Source organism: Lathyrus oleraceus, chromosome 1 (genome assembly GCF_024323335.1).
Source record: "Lathyrus oleraceus cultivar Zhongwan6 chromosome 1, CAAS_Psat_ZW6_1.0, whole genome shotgun sequence".
NCBI lineage: Eukaryota > Viridiplantae > Streptophyta > Magnoliopsida > Fabales > Fabaceae > Lathyrus > Lathyrus oleraceus.
In genome coordinates, this window is record NC_066579.1 from 127,514,978 (window position 1) to 127,541,630 (window position 26,653).

The 26,653-nt window shown below is 37.2% G+C and overlaps 2 protein-coding genes across 3 annotated transcripts; both read right to left on the bottom strand.

Moving 5' to 3' along the window:
* Positions 1 to 1,098: 1,098 nt before the first annotated feature.
* LOC127121668 (uncharacterized) lies at positions 1,099 to 3,679 on the bottom strand. The gene is made up of 6 exons (XM_051052122.1): positions 3,335 to 3,679; positions 3,088 to 3,237; positions 2,429 to 2,687; positions 2,001 to 2,219; positions 1,726 to 1,868; positions 1,099 to 1,648 (listed from the first exon to the last, which is right to left on the bottom strand). The coding sequence occupies exons 1-6, from the start codon at positions 3,617 to 3,619 to the stop codon at positions 1,349 to 1,351; spliced, it is 1,356 nt and encodes a 451-aa protein (XP_050908079.1). The 5' UTR covers positions 3,620 to 3,679; the 3' UTR covers positions 1,099 to 1,348.
* An 845-nt stretch (positions 3,680 to 4,524) lies between these two features.
* LOC127121675 (uncharacterized) lies at positions 4,525 to 6,898 on the bottom strand. Of its 2 annotated transcripts, none has more exons than XM_051052129.1 (2): positions 6,625 to 6,898; positions 4,525 to 5,792 (listed from the first exon to the last, which is right to left on the bottom strand). In XM_051052129.1, the coding sequence occupies exons 1-2, from the start codon at positions 6,861 to 6,863 to the stop codon at positions 4,991 to 4,993; spliced, it is 1,041 nt and encodes a 346-aa protein (XP_050908086.1). In that variant the 5' UTR covers positions 6,864 to 6,898; the 3' UTR covers positions 4,525 to 4,990. The 2 variants fall into 2 exon arrangements, with proteins under 2 accessions (XP_050908086.1, XP_050908090.1); XM_051052133.1 differs by having other exon boundaries at positions 6,668 to 6,842.
* Between the last annotated feature and the right edge of the window lie 19,755 nt (positions 6,899 to 26,653).

Below are 26,653 nucleotides of genomic sequence, written 5' to 3' on the forward strand. Positions count from 1 at the left end.
AGAAAGGAGAATCTTTTCAGAAGGCTCTGAGGCGCAAAACATTCTAGATGGCATCATAGAGGAAACATTGCATGTACTACAATTCAGGAGGCAGTGTAGAAACAAGGGAACTTGAATCTAGCATATGCACTTGTATATAGTAATTATATTAAGAACGCTTTATCAATTGTATTTTATTTTGATTTTATTATATGTATTACAGATTTATTAATTTACATACATTTACATATTATTTTAAAAGTGTGTGGTTTAATTTTATAAAATTTAATATGATATTCTAACTATAATACATCGTCAATTTCATGAATGTATCTCTAAAACAAAGTCAAAAATTATTATTTGATGTGAATACGAAATGCATCTCTGAATTTTGTCTATATAAAGATGCATCTTCGAATCAACTTATGTCACAATGAACATGTTTCAGTGAGGAATGCATGGAATGCATATGAACAAAATTTTAACAAAAATATAAAGTGAGACTCACTTGGGTGAAAGGGTACGACTGAAAATACATTTCAAAAATCAAAGAAATATTTTTAAATTCTTATAGTGTTTTTCCACCACTTAAAAATAAACAATTCCAAAAAAAAAGTGCACTTCAGCATGATATTTCTTTTTAAAAAAATGTGAATATTAATGTTAAACTCTAAAAAAACAAAAAGGATGGATCCTTTTGGTCTATACATCGTTTTACCTAAAACCCCCAACTCCTCCATATTGGTTTATTGTTGAGTTTGAAGCAATGTAACGATAATAAGATTCAAATTTGATATGAAGTACATTTAAGTATTTCTCCCCCCAAATAATGAATTTTCATTTGCATGAATAAAAAATTCAAACTTCTATCACATACTTAAGAGACTCATTGCTTACACCATGGTTTTCCAATTTGGTAAGAGACTCATTGCTTACCACACAAACCATGGTATTCCAATTTGATAACTTTCGTGTTTTGACTTTAAAATTGTCGGAGCCGTCTTTGACTTGTACAAGGTGTGGTCACAAAACATCAAATTTGTCAGTCTTAAATAAGATCATATACTTATAACTTGTTGAAGCATTTTAATACAACATATTGGAGTTTGAAGAAAAATGTGGTGAAGTATATGTGTTTGTGAAATCATAGAAAAAGTAAAACAATTATATCACATAGCTAGCAACTATGTCTGATATATGACATGCACAACATATGTGTGCATAATGTATCATTTACCAAGTTGCAGCTACTGTAACAAAATTATTCCATAGTGAAACATTTACATTTTGTTTAAGAAGAATCAACCTCCTAAATTAACAAAAACTATAAGCAATTTTTCAATTTTCAAATGATCATATCGTCATGTTCTTATCTCTTCCTTCCTGAAACAGTTTTCTTGACAGCTCCAACTGAGACCAAAAACTGGTCTAGTGATGATAACGTCCTCATGTCATCGGGAGGAAAATAGCTTGCTGCTTTTCCTTTGATTGATGAGAACAGAAGGGAAAGTGAAGGCCAAGTATCGTACCGGTCGTCCAAAAACTCGTCTAGAAATCCAAATGCGGCACGGAAATCAGACCTACTTGCGTTTATTGGTGCCGCAAAGTGAGCTGGGATGATTCTTCTAAATTTCCAATCTCGCGAAATGCTATAGACCCAGTCTCTTACCTGAATCATCGTATGACAAAATCAAAATCTTTTCATATAAGCGCTTATCATATAAGTACTTATATATATAAGATTACCTTTTCTGGAACTTTACTGAAGACAAGAGTCTTGACAATAGGTGAAACAATCAACTTCTCCGACATCTGTTCAAAACTAGCATTAGGTTCTAAAAGATTAGACGGACCGAGAAACAAGATTTGTAGAACCATTCTTTCCCATCCTGCAAGAAAAAAAAGACAGGTTAAGAAGAATGCGTTTTAAGAAATAATGAAACAGTGTTCACCGCAGAACCAAACACACGCTTAATTGAATTGAAAATGAAAAACATGAAACATGAGAACTAAACGGCTACCTTTTTGTAGGTTCCTTTTGTTGTCGACTACCGGTTCGTCAGGCACTTCCTTTCCTTTACTAAGAATCTTTACAGCCAGACCATTTTTCGCAGATGCTAAGAGGGATTCTTTGTTAATACACTCAGGTGGCTGTCTTGATACAAAAATAACAGCATCTGTAACCAATAGTGTCCTTGAAGGCTTGTGGTAGAAAGCTACTTCCACATATGGCCCAATTCCTAAGACAATAACCAAATGAGACTTTTCATAAGCTATCTTGAAGAGTTTATGAATATAAGCTTAAAATAGCTTATAGAAATGTCATAAGTTGTTTTGATAAACTCTCTTAAACGGTGTCGTAAGTGCTAATGTTAGTAGACAAAAACAAATAAGTAAATCCGAAAAGACTTTAGTATGAAAATATACAAAAACTAATGATCATAATTACCAACTTCCGGTGAACTTAGAACCTTTTGCTCTATGTCACTAGCCCAAGGAGTGGATAAATCCTCGTCTTTCAAAGTTTTAGCACGAAAAATGCCAAAGAATTCTAAAGGTAAGTTCAATGGCCAACTCCATTGCCTTGGTGCCACCCATACCTGAGCACGCGGAAATTTTCTTGAAAAAGGACCGACGAATATTTTGTGCTCGTAAGCGAAAGTAGGGAGGACAATGTATTCAACCGGAGCCCCCAATTCCTTTATTAGCTACAAGAAACCAAACAATATATCACATGTTAAGATAGTATAACAAAATCACCCAATCAATAACACGGATTCTACATTCCCATGTTCACAAAAATATCACTATTGATCTATGAAGCACCAACACATACAACAAAGACGATACTAACAAGTAGACATTGATAATAATTCAAGAAAATAGAAGTGATTGAATGTAACTTAGTGTGTTGGTGTGTCAGACACCAGGGCCTTCAATCTGAAGTGTCAGTCACCAGACACGACTTCAATCATAAGTGTGAGTGCTACAAAGCTCTTGATCAAGTCATTGAAATTTTCTTGCAGCATATCGTAGCATTTTTTTTACATAAGAGATCATCATTACAAGTTTGTATATATTCAAAGAGATTGGTAATCATAATGGAACCTGAACACACTCATCAGTGGGAGCAATAGGTGCATGAACCCATAATCCACCAGATTTGAGTTTGATAACTGTCATTCTAATGTTTGTTGAAACACTGCTGAACCCTAAGGCCTGCTCTTGTTCAAATAGCCATATACTACCCTTCACAGCCTACACCGTGATTAAAACGAAAAGGAACAATTAATGTCTCAAGAAACAGAATCCTAGATAAAAAACCAAATATAAGACAAATCAAAATAGTACAAACCTCAGTTCTAATAGTGAGTCTATTGAGGAAAGGACCAAGTGGAAAAGGAAAACCAGTGATGTTGAAGTAAAATCTCCCATTAGAATTGCTTGTTGTTGCAGAAGGGGCTGTCGATGAAGAGGCAGCAACAAAATTGATTGAATCTCTTCTTTGTTGTCTTGGTTTGAGATTCAAGCAAAGACCCTTTAAAGAACCACCAACAAAATTTGAACTTGAGTCTTTCAAGTAGATGGGGTTCTTCAAAAGTGTGGAATTTGGAGAAGAAACAGAAATTGTTGCCACCATTTTTTTCTTACTTTGTTAATGTTGTCATAAACTAAGGCACTGGTTTTGTGGTGGGTGCATGGAGTGAAAACACATTATTGGATATGGTTTTGACACGTGTAATTTTGGTCTTAGGATTTTGTCCAACAAGGATGTTTATGAACCTCATCTTAATTCTTCTACAACCTTGTAGACTTTTTTTTAAAGGTATTTATTATTTCTTGACAAAAAAAAGAAAAAGGTATTTATTATTTATAGTTATATCTTCAAAACTAGTTTTTTTTTTTAAAATTGAAATATTTTAACTAAGTGAAATAAAATGGCATGCTCATAGTTTTTTTTATTACTATTTTTACTCTTATGGATAAATAAAATTATTATAAGTTATTTTATTCTACATATATTATAAACATGGCATAAATCCAATAATATTAATATTAACAATTGACATTATTCTTTAAAGACACAATATTGTGTTGTTTTAAGTTGCGTATATTGACATTGGCAAGAAGATATGCAGGAATTTGTAATCATTTTTACTATAGTGAAAATCCTTCTAACTTTACTTTTTACCAAAGATGTTTTGTCTTACAAAAATCAAAGATGTTTTCAGCAGTATTAAAAGCAAGTTTAACTTCAAACATTATGTCTTCCATCAAACTTGATTTTTAAGGTTGCAAACAACATGCTTGTTGCATGAGCATAGAACAGTTCATTTTGGACTGCAGCGGACACACATGAAATGAATTGACTTTCATGTGGAAAAATATTTTCCTGCCTTCTTCCTGTATAGGTAATGTGCTTGAGTTGAGACATACACTTCTCAAACATGATCCATACCAATTATGCAGCCATATGTGTAACATATAGCATATCCTAGAGATTTACAGAAATTGTATTGTAGCAGCCAAGCACAGAAAACAATCTCAAATTAAGCAGATAGTACTTCAAATGTACTAGCCAAACAACACAGTTGTTATATACAATTTACAAACATAGAACTTTAAGCTGAATTATAAGAAATATCCATACCATACAAAACATGACATGACATTGATAAATGAAGTCACCAAGTACCGCGATTGTCCGCAAGTGAAACTGGAATTGAGTCAAACAAATATTAGCCTTCAGAAATACGGCACAGGCATTATCATCACCCTATTCCACAGTCTTGGTTGGTATCAACAGTATTAGTGCCAAAAACTGATTTTGTACCTACCCAGTACCAACCAGTCAAACTCCACCATAGCTGAACTCAAGATCGAGTCGTATATTACTATATAAAATTGAGCAATGCTGTATGTTGGAAGAGAATCGACACAGCTTGTAAAGGACTAAAGGATCGGTGGCAAATCATGGAACAGAGTGCGGTAAAATTAGCCTATGATGATCTCAAGCAACGATTTCCCTGACAAGCCAGTCTAAGCTAGGATATGAGAAGTACAAGATAAGAAATGATGGGAGTGCAAAGAGAATTGTAACGAGTATATACATAGCCAAAATGGCTGCACTGGCCGGTATTGCATACAAGATAATCAAAAGAAATATAAGGATCAATGGGAACTTAGCTGTCAACTGGACAAAGAAAATCAGTGACTTTCGAAGAGATATATGGGCTCTTTCCATATTGAGGTAATTATTGGTATTACCTTGACGTTGGCTGGAGCTCGATGTATCTGGATGGTGAACTTGCCCCCTCTGAAGGTTGCTATGGCTTACTTGGCCTCCTAAGGTTAAATTGCCCCTGCTTGTACAATTTTGTTGATTATCCCCACAGAAAGTTGAATGAGATTTTACTCGATCACCATTCATGCCCTCGACCATCCAAAGAAGAAAGTAGTTCTTGCGAGGGAATCTAAGGTTTCCCCGATAAACTAAACGGAATGATAGTAGGCTGCACCACGGGCAGGAGATGAAAAGTGGAAGTTGAACCGGCAGCGTCGGAAATTTCACAACAGCCCATTGTAGTCCCAAGATACAGTTTTTGCAGAGGGTATGACCACACCATAGAACATAAGGCACGTTTTCAACAATGTTGAATGATTCCCAGCATACCGGGCATTCAAGCCCTTCCTCTCTTCCTACGACAGAGGTCTCATCATCAGAACATTCTGAAGTGGAATGAGTTGGGTTTGGAGAATCCTTTTTCAGTCCCGCATTTCCAGCAATACAATTTGATGCAAAATTCCACATTCTGAATCACAATAAGTACATTCAATTAATTACCGATTCAGCACATAAAATCTGAAACAAACAAGTAGGTCAGAACCACAAAACAGTAACAGGAACAACAACATCAAAAGGTTTTTCTGGCTAACTGAGATCATCTACAGTGTTTAAACAACAACCAAACTTTATCTCTCTATGTGAGGTTGGCTAAAAAGAGGTGCAACACACGGACTTCCCAGAAAGTCATCCATCCTAGTGCTACTCTCGTCCAAACACACTTAAGTGGGGTTTTGATGGGACATATCACCTACAGTGATTAAACAACACCATAAACTTCTATCATGAGGGGAAGCATTTTCCATTCAGACATAGAGGTAGAATCACGGAGATTCAGATTCCGTACAATGACTGTGTGACATAGTTACTGATCTTGGCCATCCTATCACAAATTAAAAGCAAAGACTATTTGAAAATGATTTGGTGAATCTGTAATGTAAGTCGACCGATCACAAATCAAAGCCGAGATCAATTAAAGTGTGTAACAACTTGTTCTATTTAACACAATGAATCCAGATCCTAATTGTGGAGCAAGGACAAAACAGTTCACCAAATCAAGTTCAAATATGAGTTTTCAAAACAATAGCTTTCCATATAAATTGAAACTAACTTCTGCATCTCAATTTCTGTACAAACTGATGAACATCAAAGTTCACTAATTTAATAGCATACCCCCAATTCAAATAGTTCTTCTTCGAAATTAACTAATCGAAAACAAGCTAAGAGTAACAAAATGAACTGGTAAATTGAAAAGCAACGACAAATTGCAATCATATATAAAAATTTGGGGATAAACAAACCCTGATAAAAAGGAAACAGTTGAGAAAGGGGAATTGAAGGTACCGATTATGCGAACAAATGGGAAAGCAGAAAGGGATTGGAAGTGGGAGTGAGACTTGTACGAGCAGAGAATCGCTGGTTGGCACCACTCCAATTCGATTGCAAATCGGCTCTGTTCCAAGACGAAGTCGTTTTCGTGATTCACCTCGTCCAATACATATATCTCTAAGTTGTCGCTTTCGGTCCCCATATCATTCATTTATGGAGAATATTACAATAAGATTATTCAATACACTCTCACTTGTTTCAAATTTTAAAATTAATTCTAAAATTCAGATTTTAAAATATAGACTCACTTAATACTATATAATAAATTCTCTCGAAAACAAGTAAGTAATAGATAAAAAAAATTCACATATTAGAATTTGTATTCATAAATGATAGAGATTGAACTTCGAAGTGTCTTAATATATCTATGTTCAATTTCAAAACACACAATTTAAAATTAGTTTATATTTTAATGTTTGAATTTTCTACGAAGATCGAAATTCAAATTCAAACGTATTTATTTATGTATATTTGTCTTTCCTTCTTCCTTTTCATTTTCATTTCTATAAACAGAGCAAAATCAAAGTTTCTACTCATTTGCATTCTCAGAGTTTGTTTTATCATTTTTCGAACATTCTAAGAGTTTTTACTCTATTGCATTAAAGTTTAGCACATCTCTGAAGTTCTGCTCAACTGTGTTGCGTGTCTCTAAAGTTCTCTTTTATTGCATTGATAAGTTACGCATTCTTTTATTTTATTTGACATCCATGCATTACCTAAATAAATTTATAGGTATGATAGATTAGAGTTTAGGGTTTGCGTCTTGTTTGTCCTAAAATATCCTATCGCTATTTGGGTTGTAAGATTTATGTAGGACTGGATATGGTTATATTAACCATGGGTTATTGTCTGCTTTTGTGGAGAGATGACACACACAGACAATACTACAAATAATACATCATATGACAAATCTTTCACCTCATCCAATAAATAATCGAGGTGTAAACCAAAGACTCCTAAATATTATTGATTTTTTTTAAAATACGCCTAAATTTTATTGATTTTTTTAAAAATACTACGTGTTCTCTCGGTTGAGCTAGGAACCGAAGTGAAACGTATTCCCGAGACATGACGTTGAATTTCAGCAACTATATTTTAGCAATTTTTTATTTTTTATTTTTTTTATGACCTATTACCTCGGTTGAAGCTGGCAGCCGAGGGAGGAAATATTCAGGGGGCACACCTTTAAATCTCAACAACTGTATTTTAGCACATCTTATTTTATTTTTATTCTTGTTTATGATCAATTACCATGGTTAAGCTAGTACTCGAAGGGAAATGTATTCAAGGAACACGCCATTGAATCCTGAATTCCAACAACTGCATTTTAGCAACTTTTTTTTGTTTATGACCTATTACCTCGATTTAGCTTGCAACCGATGGGAAAGTATTAAGCAACGTCCCTTTCGAATTCCAACAATTGTATTTTAGCATATTTTATGTTATTTTATTTTTTATTTATGACATATTATCTCGGTCGAGCTAGCAACTAAGGGGGAAACTTTTGTCTAATTTAACAAAAAAATTAAGTAACAAATATATGTCATCCATCTATATAGTAACAACGGTAAAGACATTGACAACTCATCAATCCACATGAAACATTAATGATCCGCATGAAATCCTCACCAACCAAACAAAACGTGAATTGTAATACTCCATTTTCTAATTAATTTATTTATTTATTTTATTTAATTCACATATATTTAATTGTTTAAATCGAATTCTATATGTATTTGGATTGTGTTAAATGGTTAGTATTTGTATATGATGTTTTGGGTTGGTGGAGCATAGTTCTAGTTATTTAATTAAATAATAGAATAAAAAGTATTGGAGAATAATGAGCATTATTATTATTAAAATAAAATTATAGGCAAAAAGGGTACTTTGGTAAATAGGGGAATAAGTGAGAACATCGGGGGAATCATTAGTTAAGGAGAATTAGACTTCTAATAAAAATGAGTTAGTAGAGAACTTTTAGGGTTAGTACGTGAAAAACTGATTTTTGGGAGAGAAGAGGCTAAGAGAACAAAGACTTAGGAGAACCTCCATTGTTAGAGCTTAAAAGTGTTTTTGCTGGAAATCCAAGATAAGGGGGAACTACTCAAAATATGGTGTTGAATGCGCGATTGGGTAAGGGAAGTCTTTAATCCCATTAGATTTTTCCATAATTTTTTTTCCTTTTGATGAATGATTGATGAATATGGATTGAATTCTGTGAAAGCGTGATTTGTATGGTGTATTAGATGAGTTTCAGGTACTAATTTATCATGGAAGTTGTGTGTTCTTGTTAGTGAAAATGGTATGAGTTGGTACTTATATGTGTGTTGTGATTTTAGATGATGTAATGATGTTAGATATTGTTTTTCCTAATGTTGTTGATCGATTTGGGGATTGGGAAGGGAAAATCGGAGTTCTGAATTAAACTCTATGGCAAAAATGTAGTTTATTCCTTCTGCTTCAAGGTGACGGGTGTCACCCTTATGAAGATCGCGTCGCCACGACCTTTGAGGCGATGACGGGCGTCAGCTGCCTGGCGGGTAGACCGTCATGGTCCCCCATACCCAATTTTGTGGGGCAAGTGTCATAGGGATGATGGGTGAGGTGGTATGGGTGGCTAACGGGTGTCACCTTGGTGACGGGCAACCCGCAATGCTTCCAGAATGAGTCGTTTGCCCAGATGTGTGGAATCAAGTTGTCGGTTCAGATTTTTGAGGTTATGCCTAGATTGTGCTACTGTTTGGCCAATGTTTGTAATTAATTTGGTGTTGTTTATTATTTATTAAAGAAATAATCAATTGTTGTGTATTGAGAGTGATGTTGTGCATAATTGTGGAAATTGTATGGTGATAATTTTTGTGATATTGCATGTTATTAAGAATTATGCATCATGGTGTACGAACTTCAGTCCAATTTTGGTGTGCTCTAGTCTGATGGTGTGGATTCATGAGTGAGTCGTTGGTTCCAAATGAGAATCAGTGAAGCATTACTAAAGGTGTTAGTAGCAAATTGGTGTGCTCTTGTTCGATGGTGTGGATTCAGGAGTGAGATGGACAATGGTACCGCATGCATGTAGAGTTGTGGTGTTAAGTACATTGTATTCATTATTTGCATATGTAACTGAATGATTATGTTGATGTTGGTGGATGAGAATACATATGCGGTTGATGTGAATGGATTATGTTGGAATGATGTGAATGAAGATATGTGATTTTTGATAATTGATTTGGCTACAAAAACTTAATGATATATAAAAATTGAAGGTTACAAAAATACAATGTTACAAAAAGATTATGACCCAGATGATGCTCCTCGATTGGGACAGTTGTTCTTGTTGTGTCCTAGTTGACGACAGATACTACATAGTCTTATCATTTTATCTGTTGTATCCATTTCTATCCTGATACATGTGCTGTTTGGCCGTCCTTTTTTCTTTCTACGCATCTCGTCGTTGTGCCAAACTATGTCATTTTCGTAAGGAGGCTAGTATTCCTCCATTGGTAGCACCGAGAAACTTTTATTATTCACATTCATGATAGTGACGGTATTGTACACATCAGATAGATGGTTGTACGCGTCCTGGCGAGTGTATGCACATGTTGCAATGACGTGGGAGCAAGGAATGTGGAAGGCATGTAATTTTCCATAGTCGCGCCAAAGAGCATATTATAATAGTTTACATTTAGATGAGCATTCTACCGAAGAGGCCCAAATAATAAAAACTAGGTGTTACATTATGCTTTTAAATGGTTCTTTTTTATTTCCCGAAGGTAGTGGTTCTAGTATGCATGTTATGTATTTACCTTTACTAAGACATGTAGATAGAATAGGAAGTTATAGTTGGGGATCCGCTTGTCTGACCTATCTTTATAGTTCTTTTGTGTAAAAATTCACACAAAGACACATCTACCTTTTCTGGATGTGTTGTTTTGCTCCAAGCATGGGGTTGGTCAAGACTCTCGTCCCTAGCGCCCGTCAACAACAACCCTTTCAAATTCCCGTATGCACAAAAGTAAGTTATTTAAAATGCTATATATTTACTTACTTTAACGATTATTATCTCTAACTAATGATTTTACCTTTTTGATACAGATGGTCGGCACGTGGTATGAGTTATAACAGATGTCCTAGACACTGTATTACCCAGTATCACAATCTCTTGGATCACCTTCGGCCCACAGACGTATGGATAATAACCTCATTATTTCGTTATAATTTGTTAACTTCTTCTACCAAGTTTATAATCCAAGTTACTTTCATATTTCAGTTCATTTGGCGTCCATACCTAAATTTGGATCATGACCATGAAGTCAACGAAGAAGACGCAGCTGTATGGACTGCATGTACACCTGTAAGAACGAAGTGCGCCTAAGAGGGGGGATGAATTAGGTTCTTTAAAATTTTATTCGGTTTTATGATATGAAGTTAATAATATTTCTGGTTTGAAAATTTATGAAAGATGTAAAGGCGGAAAGATAAATGACACAAGGATATATCCTGGTTCCCCTCACAATCCGAGAGTACTCCAGTCCCCTTACGCAGTAAGAGATTTTCACTATGTTTGGTAACTTGTACAAGAAATAACCAAAAACCAAGAAAAATCATCTTGGACCAAGAACAATTCTCTTGGATTTTCACTAAGTCACCTTATGAGAACAATCCTCTCAATGTAACTAATATTGCTTCCTAACAATCCTAGAAAGCAAAGATACAACAAGTATAATTTTTGTATAAGAGTTTGAATAGATGAAATATATCAATCACTTGATTGATCTTCTCTTTCAAGTAAAACAAATCACAAGGATAATATTAGTGCTCAATGTGTATGAATATATGAGAGTATTTTTCTGAAATATGTATGTAACAATGTTGGAAAAATATCTCAATGAAAGTTGATGTATATATGAACACTTTGGTTAAAAGTTTGTATATTTAAAGTTTGTAATTTGTATGAAAGAGGTGAGTGATAAAATCTAAAAAGTATAGTATATATAGGAGACTCTATACCCTTTAGAAAGGTTGCATATAAGTGGAACAATGCAATGGTCAAGGGAAAGAGATATGAATTCGTATGGCACTGAATAACAATAAAGAAGTGCCACTAGTTCAGGTGTAACCGGTTACCTGAAGGATGTAACCGGTCACCTGAAGGATGTAACCTGTTACATGGTTACGTTATGGCCCAGAAATTCAAAAACTCGATCATGTAACCGGTTACTTAAATGATGTAACCGGTTACATCATATTGAAAATGACCAAATATAAAGGTTTTTTTGCTACTGCCAGGGATGTAACCGGTTACATGATATTGGTAACCGATTACATGAACTTAATGTTTTGTAAAAGTGTAAGTCTTTATGGTATGTATTTGATGTTTTGGTAATGCATTTGACTAAATGTTTTGAGCACTAACAAATATCAATGCAAAGAGTTTTAGCTTGTACCCATATAAGTTGAAGATCAATTACTTTGAGTCTTTAATCTTCATGAAATTCGTAAGCAAGCTTTGATCCTTATGCAATTTGTCTTGGCTCATCCTTTTTGATATTCTTGAAATATGTTGTCTTCATCAAAACAAAGTCTTTAAGCAATTTTGGAGAAGCTTGAAAATACATTATCCCCATTTTTGATGATGACAATCAATGAGCCTTTGAGCTTTGTTATTTTTGTCCAAGAGTATATGCTCCCCCTATCTTGATATCTCCCCCTATCTTGATAGCCTTTCTTTACTTATATATGGACTGCATAAAAGTTGGACAAAAAGCAACATACAAGCAATATACATACCAACCAAGCTCTTCTCCCCCTTTGGAATTATCAAAAAGGACGGGGAAAAGAAGATATAACATTTTTTACCAAATAATATAGAGGGTATATATAAAACAACATTTATGGCAAAAACGCAGTGATGTAACCGATTACTTACTTCATGTAACTGGTTACATGGTGTGAAAAAAATAAAAACAGAAACAAATAAAATGTAAGTTACAATGATGTAACCAGTTACCTACTTCATGTAACCGGTTACATGGTGCAGAAATGACCAAACAGAGGCAAAAATACATATAGGCACAGTAATGTAACTGGTTACTTACCTTGTGTAACCGGTTATAGGATGCAAAAAATGAGAATTAAAAGCAATAAAAACATATTTTTGCACATGTAACACATATAGAACCTTCACAAATGAAATTGTGAAGATTTATTAAGGTAGAGGAATATATAGCATGCACCTTAAGTGATGAATATGCGTGTCATACGTCATGTTCGTCCAAAATACCAAGTTCTCTCTGAATCTTGAAGAAGGGTTCTTTGGCAAGCAGTTTTGTGAAGATATCTGCTAACTGATTATATGTATCTTTAGGATACCATAATCCGACGTTTGTTGTTCCCTTCATATATTTCATAATCCTTTTCACCGCCATGATATGAGATTCTTTCGGGTTTGCTTGAAAGCGAGCACACAAACAAACACTAAACATTATGTTAGGACGGCTTGCCGTCAAATATAATAACGAACCTACCTCGACACTTTGTAATATCAATAGAGACACCAGATTCGTCTTGATCAACATAAGTTCCGGATCCCATTGGTGTAGACATTGCTTTACAACTACCCATGTCGAATCTTTTCAACAACTCTTTATAATACTTTGATTGGTTGATGAAAATGCCATTCTTTAGTTGCTTGATTTGAAGTCCAAGAAAATAGTTCATCTTTTCCATCATGGACATTTCAAATTCTCCTTGCATTATGGATGAGAATTCTTCACATAATTCTTTGTTGGTTGATCCGAAGATGATATCCTCAACATAAACTTGAACTAATAGAGTATGGTTCTTAATTTTCTTTATGAACAATTGTCATACCCCAAAATTTGCCCGTTAACCTTGCAAGACATTTCTCAAGGCACTCCAACTCATTTTTCAAGACATTGATATTAAAGGAACAAAGACCCAGCACACAGGTGGCCAAATCCAGAAAATGACTTAAAATGGCTTGCTCGCTAGGCGAGCAAAATCCTTCGCCTAGCGAACCCTTCGCTGCACCACTCGCCTAGCGAAGCTTGCGAGTACCAGAAATTTTGGGCTTCATTCTGAGCCCATCAGGTCAAAAAAACTATTATAAATACCAAGACCTCATTCAGAAAGGGAGAGGAAAAACCCTAGCAAGCAAACCCTGACAGAGGCAATCTGAGCAAACCCTGGAGGCGAACCAAGAGAATTCAGAGTAACCCTAAAGGAAACCCTAAAGGAAACTCATTTGCACAAAGGTTACCTCCGCCCAACTCAATCCAACACCAACCCTAAGAGTGATCTGCCAATTCAACGTTGCAATTCAATTGCAAACAGGTTTGCACTATCACTACCGCTTTATGCTCCCAGTTTACATGTGACATTATGATTGAATTTATAAATATATCTTAGGTTTTGCATGTGGATTTAAGTATGCAAGGATGTCTTGAAAGTTTAACCATGTAATTTTTGTAATGGATGCCATAGGGTTTGGAGCTTACTGAAATCGTACTGTTATTAAACTCAAAACCCGCAGCCGTTCGCTAGTACATCGCTAAGCGAACATGTAGCGAGTGTTCGCCAGGCCTTCGCTAGGCGAGGCAGTAGCGAACATGACAGTCGCTGATTTTTTTTTCTATTCTGTTTTGTGCTTATCTGACATGTTCTATCATAGCTGTGTATTATTTGCCTGACATTATTACTGCTGCGATTCCTTTGTTCGGTGCAACTATTGACCGCACCCCATTTGGTATTCTGACTTGTTTGCTGAATTTTGTGAGGGCTCATATACTCCCGAAGAAGGTAGATGGCTAGGTATTCCACTTTATTTGAGGGATACCTCTGTGGAGATTCATTCTAATTACCTAGCTGATTACAAATGTTGCTTTTAAATATATGATCTTGGCCCTCTCTTTGTTGCCTTACGATATTACGGTCATGTCCCGCGAATGTGGGGATACCCTTAGTAAAGACCCTTCGGTTAAATCATCATGGTCCCTCGAATGTTGCCTTCGAATATATGACTTCATCCCTCGATGACCCTTTGTGGTAGCCTACGGTTAAAATGATGATCGTCCCTTCGAATGTTAAGGTATCCTTACAAATGTTGCCTTCGATGACCAATCGACGACCCTACGATGTCCCTTTACATCCAAAGGATAAGACTACTTACTTCTCAATAGTAAGGACAGTTTTACCCTCATAAGGATAGGAAAAACCCATAAAGACCTCGGGTAGGTGTAACTCTTAAATGCTGACTCACAACTTAAAATACTTTTCACACCTCACACTTTCATAAACATCTTTTAGAAAATCACCACTTGGTATACATTCGTACTAGAATCATTGCCCAGTTATATTTTTCTAAACAACTTTCAAAATTAAACGAGATAAATACTTTGTATACATTCGTACAAGAATCATTACAAAGTTAAACTCTCTTTTCAAAACATTTTCTAAACAGTTCTCAAACACTTTTTTCAGACAAGAAAAACATAAGTGATTAAGCAATTAAGAGCCCATGGATAACCATGGATACAAAGGGTGCTAACACCTTCCCTTTGTATAATGTACCTCCCGAACCCAAAATCTAATCAAGGTCTTTCCTGTTCTTTTCCGCCTTTCCTTATTGGATAAAAGAAAAGTCGGTGGCGACTCATGCTATCTGCGACATTTGCTTTCCAAAGCAAAAACACACAAAGTCAGTTCACCGTATGACAACAATGTCTTGTCAACTTTACCTTTTTCAAAGCCATGTTCGCATAAAAAGTTGCTAAGACGATCATACCATGCTCTTGGTGCTTGCTTTAATCCATAGAGTGCCTTTTTCAACTTGTAGACATGTGAGGGATGCTTGAAGTCTTCAAAACCCGGGCGGGGGTTGTTTGACATAGACTTCTTCATTGATATAGCCATTCAAGAATGCGCTATTGACATCCATTTGAAAAAGCTAAAAATTTAAAGAGCAAGCATATAAATTACCTCTGAAGCTTCTTGTTCTTGATGGACCAAATAAGTCCATGTGTAACAGTTGTAGTGGCCTAGAAGTGGACACCACATTTTTGGATGTGAAAGTTGACTTGGTTTGATTCCCCTTTTGACATGCATCGCAAAGCCTATCTTTGATGACTTTTATCTTTGGCAATCCAATGACAAGGTCATGTTTTACTAACTTATTCAAGTGCTCCATGTGAATGTGAGCAAATCTCTTATGCCATAACCATGAGTCTTTGTTATTTGCCACAAGACACTTAACCTTCAAAGAAACATCGTCAAGGGAAATCATGAAAATATTATTAATTCGCTTACCTATAAGCATTACCTCTTGTATGATTTCGTCTTCAATCAAGCATTCGTCTTTTGTGAACCTTATTTTGAATCCTTTGTCACAAAGTTGGCTTATGCTTAAGAGATTGTGCTTTAGTCCTTCGACATATAGCACATCTTCGATGGATATGAAGTTTGGTGCACCTACTTTGCCTATGCCAAGAATTCTTCCTTTGTTGTTATCTCCATAAGTAACATAACCCTTGGCCTTAAGCTTTAGATCTGAAAATTTGTGCACATCACCAGTCATATGCTTGGAGCACCCACTATCCAAATACCAAAGATTTATTGTGGCCTTCAAGCATACCTACAAAACAAAGTTAAGTTTTGTTAGGTACCCAAATTGCTTTGGGTCCTTTATAATTAGTTCCTTTCTCAACCCAAACATAATGTCCTTTTGCTACACTAAAATTTCTAATGTAGCAAGTGTAACACCTCAAAATTTGCCCTCCTCTCTTGGGACTAGCTTAGCATATTGCATTTCATTTTTTAGGGCATTAGGCATGTGCATATTGCATATCATGTGAGAACAAGCAAGTCATCCTCCTAAGTCTTTCTCAGAAGGTAGAGAGGTTAAGAGATCCAAGCCTGAGGGTCTCATAAATTGATCACTAGCCATCTGAGGGTTTGTGCTTTAATTAGGATTTCTTGGTCCTTCAAGGAGTTTGAGCATTATCTTATTGGCAAGGATAGGTCATCATCATCATGGGTGCGTCCTCCTCAAAGGTTTCAGAATTCATGCTCAGGTTCCTTGAGATTAGGGTTTTGACCTCTGGTCAACCCTAATCAATGCCATTCTACCAGTCAGGGATCTTTAAGGAGATGAGGTATTTGGTGATGGTGTGGATCACATGATCATTTTGAAGAATTTATAAGAGCTAGGGGTTCATCTTGGAGCCATTTCATCAAGTGGTTGAGGTTCAAAATCATCTGTTCATGTTCAAGTCATCTGTCAACCAGAAAGTCAACAGAAAGTCAATTGAGGGCTAGGAGATGGGGAAATGGATTGAGACACTTCATTCATGTCTAAAAGAAGGTTATTCAACATGTCAAACATCTACCTTGAAGATTTTGAAGCCAGGTCAAAAGTTTCCCAAAATGGATAGTGACCTGCAACTTGAAAGTTTCCAAGAATGGCAAGTTTTGGACCAACTTCAACTCAACTTTCCAACACCAAAAAAGCTTCAAATGAAATTTTGTCCAAAATGAAAGTTGAGGATCTCTCTCTCCTATTTCCAAAAAGTCCAAGATCATGAGAATCTGATGAACGGTTGAGGAGATATGATCAAATCATCATCAAGTGTGCATGGCCAAAATGTGTTATGCATTGATGCATACGAATTTCGTATCGATCCATGCAAGGCAAAATGTGCTATGCATTGATGCATACGAATTTCGCATCGATCCATGCAGGGCAAAATGTGCTATGTATTGATGCATACGAATTTCGCATCGATCCATGCAGGGCAAAATGTGCTATGTATTGATACATACGAGTTATGTATCGATCCATACTGTTAGAAAGTGCTATGTATTGATACATACGAGTTATGTATCGATCCATACTGTTAAAAATGTTCTATGTATCGATGCATAAGCTTTTGTATGAACACATAACTCTGTTTTGATCATGCATTGTCTACTGTTCACGTCCATGTTACTTCATGCACCACTAATTTTCAAGTTTTGTCAAAACACCTCATTTTTGCCAATTACCATTAACCAAGCTTAATTAACATTTTTAGTGTGATTAAGACTTCATATAAATATCATAATCATAACAGAATTGAGAGGTTAATCACAATTCATCATTTCTAGATCTCAAACTTTTTCCCTCCAAAATTTTCTCTCAATCATAATTCAAATTTTTTTCACATAACCTTGCTATTTTCTTGCATATTCTTGTTCTGTGACATTGATTTGGTGTAGATCAAGCTCTTAATTGCAACATTTGGACTAGAATCGTGTTGTGCAAGCTCAAGAACACAAGTATGGAAGTTTAGATTTAATCAAGATCAAAGCCACTACGAGCTCCAATTTCTTCATAAAGCTTCATAACAGTGATAGAGGAGTGGATTTGAAGCTTGCTAGGCCTTGAAATTGCTGATTCCAGAAGTTGATCTTCAAGAGGTAGGTTTTTCGAATCTTATAATTCTCAAATCCACTGACATGTTTAAGTAGATCTTTGCACGCTGAAAATTCTGATCTAAGTTTCATGAAAAACGGATGATTATTGACTGAGATATGCTTGATTGAAGTTTTGTGCATCAAACTTATTTTGCTCGATTCTCATAATTGGTGATGAATTAGGCTTAGTTATGGATTGATCTATGATGTACGTTGAAAGAGATTTCTGTTGATGTATTCATTTCGAAATTCTGGAAAATTTTCGTGAACGGCACTGTTCACGCCACCGTCTTCATGAAGAAGACGGTGGTTTCCACCGCTGTCACCGCCGCGTGCTACAGTGTTAGGGCTTTCTGGTTTGGCATGCAAAAGTCACTGTTGGAGCGCCTTTATCCAAGGCAGCGTAGGTTCGAGTCCTTATGACTGCAATACTAAATGTCCATTTCCATATTTCCATTATTTTCTTTATGTTTTCAATCTTTATTTCAATATTTCCATGAACTTCAAAAAATCACCAAAAATAGAATAATAGTCCAATTAATTCCAGGTTTTTTGCTGCATAATCCGTGAAATGTCTAGAATTTTATGGTGTTGATTGCATGATTTTATCATTGCTGGAATTTGAATTGTGGTTGATTATGTGAACATGTGTGCTTTTGGACCTTGCTTCATTCTTCCTATCATAAAATGCTCAATATTGATCCAATTGTCCTGAAATTTTGCATGATGACTCTTAACATGTTGATGGATTTGTGTGATTTTATTTGGCATTTTTTGCTATTATCTTCACTGTTTGGGACACATGTACTTTAGGTTTGACAATTTGTGTCACACAATTGGATGTCTAGCTTGTGCATTTTCATATCCATATCAAATGAACTCCTCTGTTTATGATTTTTGGCATGATGATTGTATTGAATGTGTTGAATGTTCATGAAATTTCCAGAATTATTTGAATTATTTCTGTTTTGATTTGAAATTTTCATTCATGATGTCCATATATGAACTTTGAAATCACCTTTGACTTCACTTGATCATGAAATGCATTTGGTTAATGATTTTGACATGAGCCTTTTTAGGATATGTCAATATGTGTTTGAAGTTGCTTCATGTCAAGTTTGAAGTTCTATTTTGACTTTGTGACCCTCTTTTGACCCTAGGCTTTGACCTAGTGGTTTGGACTTATCATTTGAGTTGTGATTTCAAGTCCAGATGCACATTGCCATGATTGGAGTGACTCATTCATTTAAGCCTGATTATTGGTTGATGTTGGCTAACATTGTGTTGTTTTGTAGGCTTTGGGAGCAAATTCACTTGTGCTTGTGCCTTGCTCATTGTTGCCTGATGCTTTGTCTGTCTGTGTGACTAACTGTTGTTTGTTTGTCTGTACAGTTGAACTGATTGGTTTAGATTTTTTTCACAGGTACCTAAGTGGCTTTAAGTTCATTTGAACTTGCTTTGCTAGCTTGTGGTTTGCTTACCACTTAGGTATAATTCCTTTGACTTCATGTAGTCTGGAAGACCTGTCCTGTTATGTGGGCAGGCACCTGTCTGAAGTCCTCCCTAAGAGGCAAGGCTTGTGTTTGTTTAATGTTGTGCCCTGTACATTCAAAGACCTCCTAAGTGAAGAGGCATTGGCAGATACAAGGGATGCGCAATCCATCCCCTGCTATTCAGTTGTGTCATTCATCCTGCTCACACCATTGTGTTGATGCACTTTGAATATGAACCCAAGATCCTGTTGAGTCTGTCATCTGTGGATAAGAGTTCCTACATTCTGAACTCCCACACTTTCTATTTGAGTCAAGCTCTCCCAGGCCAGGGATAAGAGTTGTGAGGTCTTACCCTCACTTCCCATTTCATCTGCTTCACCCTAACTCTCTCTCATACCCCAAAATTTGCCCGTTAACCTTGCAAGACATTTCTCAAGGCACTCCAACTCATTTTTCAAGGCATTGATATTAAAGGAACAAAGACCCAGCACACAGGTGGTCAAATCCAGAAAATGGCTTAAAATGGCTTGCTCGCTAGGCGAGCAAAATCATTCGCCTAGCGAATCCTTTGCAGCACCGCTCGCCTAGCGAAGCTTGCGAATATTAGAATTTTTGGGCTTCATTCTGAACCCATCAGGTCACAAAAACTATTATAAATACCAAGACCTCATTCAGAAAAGGGGACGGACAGACAGAGAGGGAGGGGAAAAAAGGCTAGCAAACAAACCCTGGAGGCGAACCAAGAGAATTCAGAGCAACCCTAAAGGAAACCCTGAAGGCAACTCATCTGCACAAAGGTTACCTCCTCCCAACTCAATCCGGCACCAACTCTCAGAGTAATCTGCCAATTCAAGGTTGCAATTCAATTGCAAACAGGTTTGCACTACCACTACCGCTTTATGCTCCCAATTTACATGTGATATTATGATTGAGTTTATAAATATATCTTAGTTTTTGCATGTGGATTTAAGTATGCAAGGATGTCTTGAATGTTTAACCATGTAATTTATGTAATGGATGCCATAGGGTTTGGAGCTTGCTGAAATCGTACTGCTGTTAAACTCAAAACCTGCAGTCGTTCGCTAGCACATCGCTAAGCGAACATGTAGCGAGTGCTCGCTAAGCCTTCGCTAGGCGAGGCAGCAGCGAACATGACAGTCACTGTTTTTCGTTCTGTTTTGATCTTTGCTCATCTGACTTGTTTTATTATAACCATGCCATGTTTACCTGATAATATTACTGCTTTGTTTGGTGCAACTCTTGATTGCACCCCATTTGGTATTCTGACCTGTTTGCTGAATTTTTGTGAGGGCTTACATACTCCCGAAGAAGGTAGCTTGCTAGGTATTCCACTTTATTTGTGGGATACCCTCATGGAGATTCATCCTAATTACCTAATTGATTACAAATGTTTTGGAGATTCATCCTAATTACCTAACTGATTATCGAATATTGCCTTTGAATATGTGATCTTGGCCCTCTCTTTGTTGCCTTACGGTATTACGGTATTATGGTCATGTCCCGCGAATGTGGGGATACACTTAGTAAAGACCCTTCGATTAAATCATCATAGTCCCTCGAATGTTGCCTTCGAATATATGACTTTGTCCCTTGATGACCCTTCGTGGTAGCCTACGGTTAAAATGATGATCGTCCCTTCGAATGCTAAGGTATCCTTACAAATGTTGCCTTCGATGACCAATCGACGACCCTACGATGTCCCTTTACATCCAAAGGATAAGACTACTTACTTCTCAATAGTAAGGACAGTTTTACCCTCATAAGGATAAGAAATACCCATAAAGACCTCGGGCAGGTATAACTCTTAAGTGCTGACTCACAACCAAAAATACCTTTCACACCTCACACTTTACAAACCATCTATTAGAAAATCACCATTTGGCATACATTCGTACTAGAATCATTGCCCAGTTATATTTTTCTAAACAACTTTCAAAATTAAACGAGATAAATACTTTGTATACATTCGTACAAGAATCATTACAAAGTTAAACTCTCTTTTCAAAACATTTTCTAAGCAATTCTCAAACACTTTTTTTCAGACAAGAAAAACATAAGTGATTAAGCAATTAAGAGCCCATGGATAACCATGGATACAAAGGGTGTTAACACCTTCCCTTTGTATAATGTACCTCCCGAACCCAAAATCTAATTAAGGTATTTCCTGTTCTTTTCCGCCTTTCCTTAGTGGATAAAAGAAAAGTCGGTGGCGACTCTTGCTATCCGCGACATTTGCTTTCCAAAGCAAAAACACACGAAGTCAGTTCACCGTATGACAGAACTGGCGACTCTGCTGGGGAATACTTAAAAAGAGAGGTTGCCTTAAAAAAAACAAGATCACTTATTTGAATTGTTTGATTTACTTTTAAGGGATTGCTTGGGTATTTTATGCTTGAGTGAAAGATCCTACACCCGGATCTAGTGTACCTTAGGTAAGTAGCAAGAGATCATCGCGACTATCTGGCGTATACTGGAATGGTTAAAATGATGGCTACGGTTAATGTGACACTTTGGATGTCCTGATGTTCCTCATGTTTACTTGAGGAGAAACTTGGCGTCTGCGTGGTGTCATCAAAGCATTAACCAGACCTTTAGAACCCTAATTGACTCATCCTAGCCATTAGAAAGTAGTGAGATAACTGACTTCGGTTCCGACTGGGGTTGGTTGAGACTCGATACTACACTCTTTGAGATTGGACTTTAGGGAAGCTTTGGTTAACCACTTGGTGTTGCACTGAAGTGGACTTAAAGGAAGGTCAATGATTGGAGATCCTTTTAGAACCCGGTTACTATTCTAGGACAGGTTGAACCAACCAAACTTCAGTGGGGAGGGTACTTACCTATGAAACTCATGCAAGCCTTAAAACTTATGAATGATTGTTGTGTGACTTGTTTGTGCTTATTATTTACTTACCATCATAACATCATAACATCATGGCATTGTACTAACCATTTCAAGGACTTAGGGATTTAACTTTGCTCTGTTTAACAAGGCTATGGCTTCCAGGAAGACTATCCGGATTAATTTCGTAGTGACCTCTCCTCAACTAAAGAATTTAGTGTCAGAACTTCCTGATCAGGCTCAGTTCATCAAGAAACATGGTTCTCTCCTCAATTTAGTTACCACCGGTTTCAAGGAAGATATGATGAGAGTTTTATTCCAGTTCTTCGATCCTAAACATCATTGCTTCACCTTCCCGGATTATCAGTTGGTGCCCACGTTAGAAGAATTCTCCAGGCTGCTTGGGATACCTATCCTTGATCAAACACCTTTCAGTGGTTTAGAAAAGATTCTGAAGTCTGAAGAAGTTGTCGTGGCTTTACACATGACAAAGTCCGATATTGAAACTAATTGGGTAACAAGAAGTGGAATTAAGGGTTTACTTGCCAAATTTCTGATAAATAAGGCCCGAGAATTCCTAAAAGTTATGGATGTCCATGCTTTCGAAGATGTCCTAGCATTGCTAATCTATGGTTTGGTGTTATTTCCTAATCCAGACCAATTCATAGACATGAATGCTATTAAGATATTTCTCACTCACAACCCTGTGCCCACCTTGCTTGGAGACATTTTGCATTCCCTTCACACCCGTACTATGAGAAGGCAAGGGACTCTCATGTGCTGCGTACCTTTATTGTCTAGGTGGTTTATTTCGCACCTTCCTTAATCAGTCTTGAAGAACGAGCAGAATTTGAAATGGTCTCAAAGGATAATGTCGCTCTCCCATTCAGACATTCGTTGGTGTCCTCATCTCAAAGAAAATGTTATCATCATTGACCGTTGTGGAGAGTTCCCTAATGCACCACTCCTAGGAATAAAAGGAGGTATTACTTATAACCCGGCCTTAGCCCTACGTCAATTCGGTTGTGCTCGAAGAGATGGTCCACATGAAATAATTATCCAAGGCACTGTGTTTGACTATGACAACGATTCTCAAGGTCTCCGTCAAAGGTTTGTACGAGCTTGGGCATGGTGAAAAGAAGTACTTTAGGATAGAAAAACTCTATTCCTATGGAACCTTATCTCAGATGGGTACGCGCAAGAGCTCGTGAACTTGTCATGCCATATCTTGCAGTCGGACCATTGATTGTTGAACCAGGAGTTGAAGGAGGTACTCCTCAGATCATTCCTTATCCAGATATGCCTACTGATGTTGAAGAATTGAAGAGATCCTGGATCCAGTTGAGAGAGGAAAGGGATACTTTTGAAGCCCAGTTCTGTGCTGAAAGGAAGAAAGTGTTAGAACTTACCAGCCAGCTTAATGAGGAACGAAGACTCAATGCATATCTTCGCCTAAAAAGAAGCCGTCCCTGGGAGACTTGAGCTTTCATTGTATCTTTTTATTTTGTTGTAATAAACGTTGATTAAAGAAATTATTAATAAAAGTTCCTTTCTCGGTGGTTTACGCAAAGTTAAATTCCAAAAGTCCTTGAAAACATTTCATACATTACATAGCATAACATAACATTGCATAACAGGTATTCTAAAAGATCAATATTCTCACGGTCTTCCTTCTAAACAGAAAAATGGCCCTCGAACAAACTGTCAAGGATCTCCAGGCTCAGAATGCTCAATTCCAGGAGATGATCTTGAGCTTATCCAAGGGGCAGGAGGAACTGAAGGCTCTTTTGCTCGAGAAGAAGAAAGACAAGAAAGCTGTGAGTTACATTAACCCGGGAAGAAGGCTTAAAGGACAGGCCGCAGGAGTCAAGATTAGAATTCCGAAGGATCAAGAAGAGGAGACAGAGAATGATTCAGAAGAGGAGAATGTTGATCTCTTCAACCCTGAGGACGACGATGAAGATTATGAGAATGAACAGTACTCTCCAAGAGATGGCAAGTACAAGTTGCTAGAAGAACGTGTGCTAGCTATGGAGGGTCAGAAGGCGCCCGGTCTGGATTTCGAAAGCTTGGGTCTGGTCTCTGATGTGGTCATTCCTCACAAATTCAAGATCCCCACTTTCACTAAGTACGATGGTGCGTCTTGTCCTCAGATGCATCTGAGAGCTTATATGAGAAAGATTCAGTCGTATACCACTGATAGGAAGCTATGGATCCATTTCTTCCAAGAGAGTCTGGCTGGCACACAGTTGGAATGGTACTATCAGCTCGAGAGCTCTAACATCCGCACCTGGACTGATTTAGCAACAACTTTCTACAAGCAGTACCAGTATAATTCTGAACTAGCGCCTACTCGGCTACAGTTGCAGAATATGACTATGGGATCTAAAGAAAGCTTCAAAGAATATCCTCAAAAATGGAGAGATTTGGCTGGCAGAGTCAAACCCCCTATGACTGATCGAGAATTAGTGGACATGTTCATGGGTACACTGACTGGCCCATTCTACAGCCATCTATTGGGAAGTTCTTCATCGGGTTTCACTGAGCTTATACTGACAGGTGAACGTGTTGAAAGCAGCATTCGAAGTGGAAAGATACAGGCGGCTACCTCTGCAAGCACCAAAAGGTCCTATCAGGGGAGGAACGAATCAAATGCTGTGTACGGTCAAAGGGGTCGTAACAAGAAAAATCGTGACCATACCATTGGAGCAGTTACGATTGCAACACCGCCATCTCAAAACTTCCAGCACAGACAAGACAGGCCAAGAAGGCAGTTTACCAAGATCAATATGACTTTAGCACAGGCACTGCAGGGTATGCTAAAAGCAAATTTGATTACCCTCAGAGATCCTCATACGAATCCCAACACTACTTCTCCTCGTTATAATCCCAAGGCCAGGTGTGCATATCACTCCGATAGCCCCGGGCATGATACAAACGATTGCTGGTTGTTGAAGAATAAGATTCAGGATATAATTGACGCTGGAGAAATTGAATTTGATCCTCCAGAGACTCCTAATGTCATCACTGCACCTATGCCTAACCATGACAAGACTATTAATGCTGTGGACGGCAATTCTCACATTTCTAATGTAGCTGACTTAGCATCTCCTCTCCTGACCATCAAGAAGAATTTATTGCAAACTGGTTTATTTCCAGGTTGTGCTGAAGATTGCGATCTCTGTATACTCCGACCCAATGATTGCTTGAGGTTGAGAAATGGTATTCAACGGCTGATGGACGATCGTACAATTCTCTTCGAAAAGATTCCTAAGGTGGAAAACCCTATTGAAGAAATATCCGTGATTGCTAGGTCCAAAGTTCCAGTGAAGATTACCGCCACTAGAGTGCCTGTGAATATTACTGCTGAGTCCAAGGTAGCTCCCCTAATCATTATTGCACCTGGCCCAGTACCGTATTCCTCAAGCAAAGTTATTCCGTGGAATTATGGAGGTGATGTTTACATCCATGGCGTAAAGCAAGTTGATAATTCTGCTAATCCTAATGGCATTGTTGGGACTAGTAAAATTACTCGAAGTGGAAGGATCTTCTCTCCAGAAATTTCACCTCCCGCCCCTGAAACTCGAGGAAAGGAACCAGTCAACCCTTCTCAGTCAGAGACACCGGTCGAAGTTACTACCGAAGATGTTGCCAAACAAGAAATGGAAGAAGTGCTGAAAATCATCCGCAAGAGTGATGTTGATGTGGTAGAACAGTTGGGGCATACTCCGTCTAAAATTTCGATGTTATCCTTGCTGTTATCTTCGGAACCTCATGCCAATGCGTTGATAAAATTCTTGAAGACCACTCATGTACCTCAGGAGACATCTGTCGATCAGTTCGAAAATTATATTGCTCACTTGGCTGTTGACAATGGCCTAGGATTTTCCGATGCTGACCTGACACCAGCAGGAAAGAATCACAATAAAGCTCTGCATATCTCCATTTAGTGTAAGGGGATCACTTTGTCTCATGTGTTGATCGATAATGGCTCTTCTTTGAACGTGCTACCGAAAGCTGTGCTCGATAAACTTGACTGTAAAAGCATTGAACTGTAACCTAGTGACGTTGTGGTACATGCTTACGATGGTGCAAAGAGTGTTGTCCATGGTGAAG

Bases quoted from the DNA above. Each gene is read 5' to 3' on its own strand.
- LOC127121668 (XM_051052122.1), bottom strand. From the start codon at position 3,619: ATGGTGGCAACAATTTCTGTTTCTTCTCCAAATTCCACACTTTTGAAG. The intron at 2,688-3,087 runs GTTCCATTATGA...GGTTTCTTGTAG, and splicing joins CCACTGATGAGTGTGTTCAG to CTAATAAAGGAATTGGGGGC. The intron at 2,220-2,428 runs GTAATTATGATC...TTATTGTCTTAG, and splicing joins TCTAAGTTCACCGGAAGTTG to GAATTGGGCCATATGTGGAA.
- LOC127121675 (XM_051052129.1), bottom strand. From the start codon at position 6,863: ATGAATGATATGGGGACCGAAAGCGACAACTTAGAGATATATGTATTG. The intron at 5,793-6,624 runs GTTTGTTTATCC...ATTGTGATTCAG, and splicing joins ACTGTTTCCTTTTTATCAGG to AATGTGGAATTTTGCATCAA.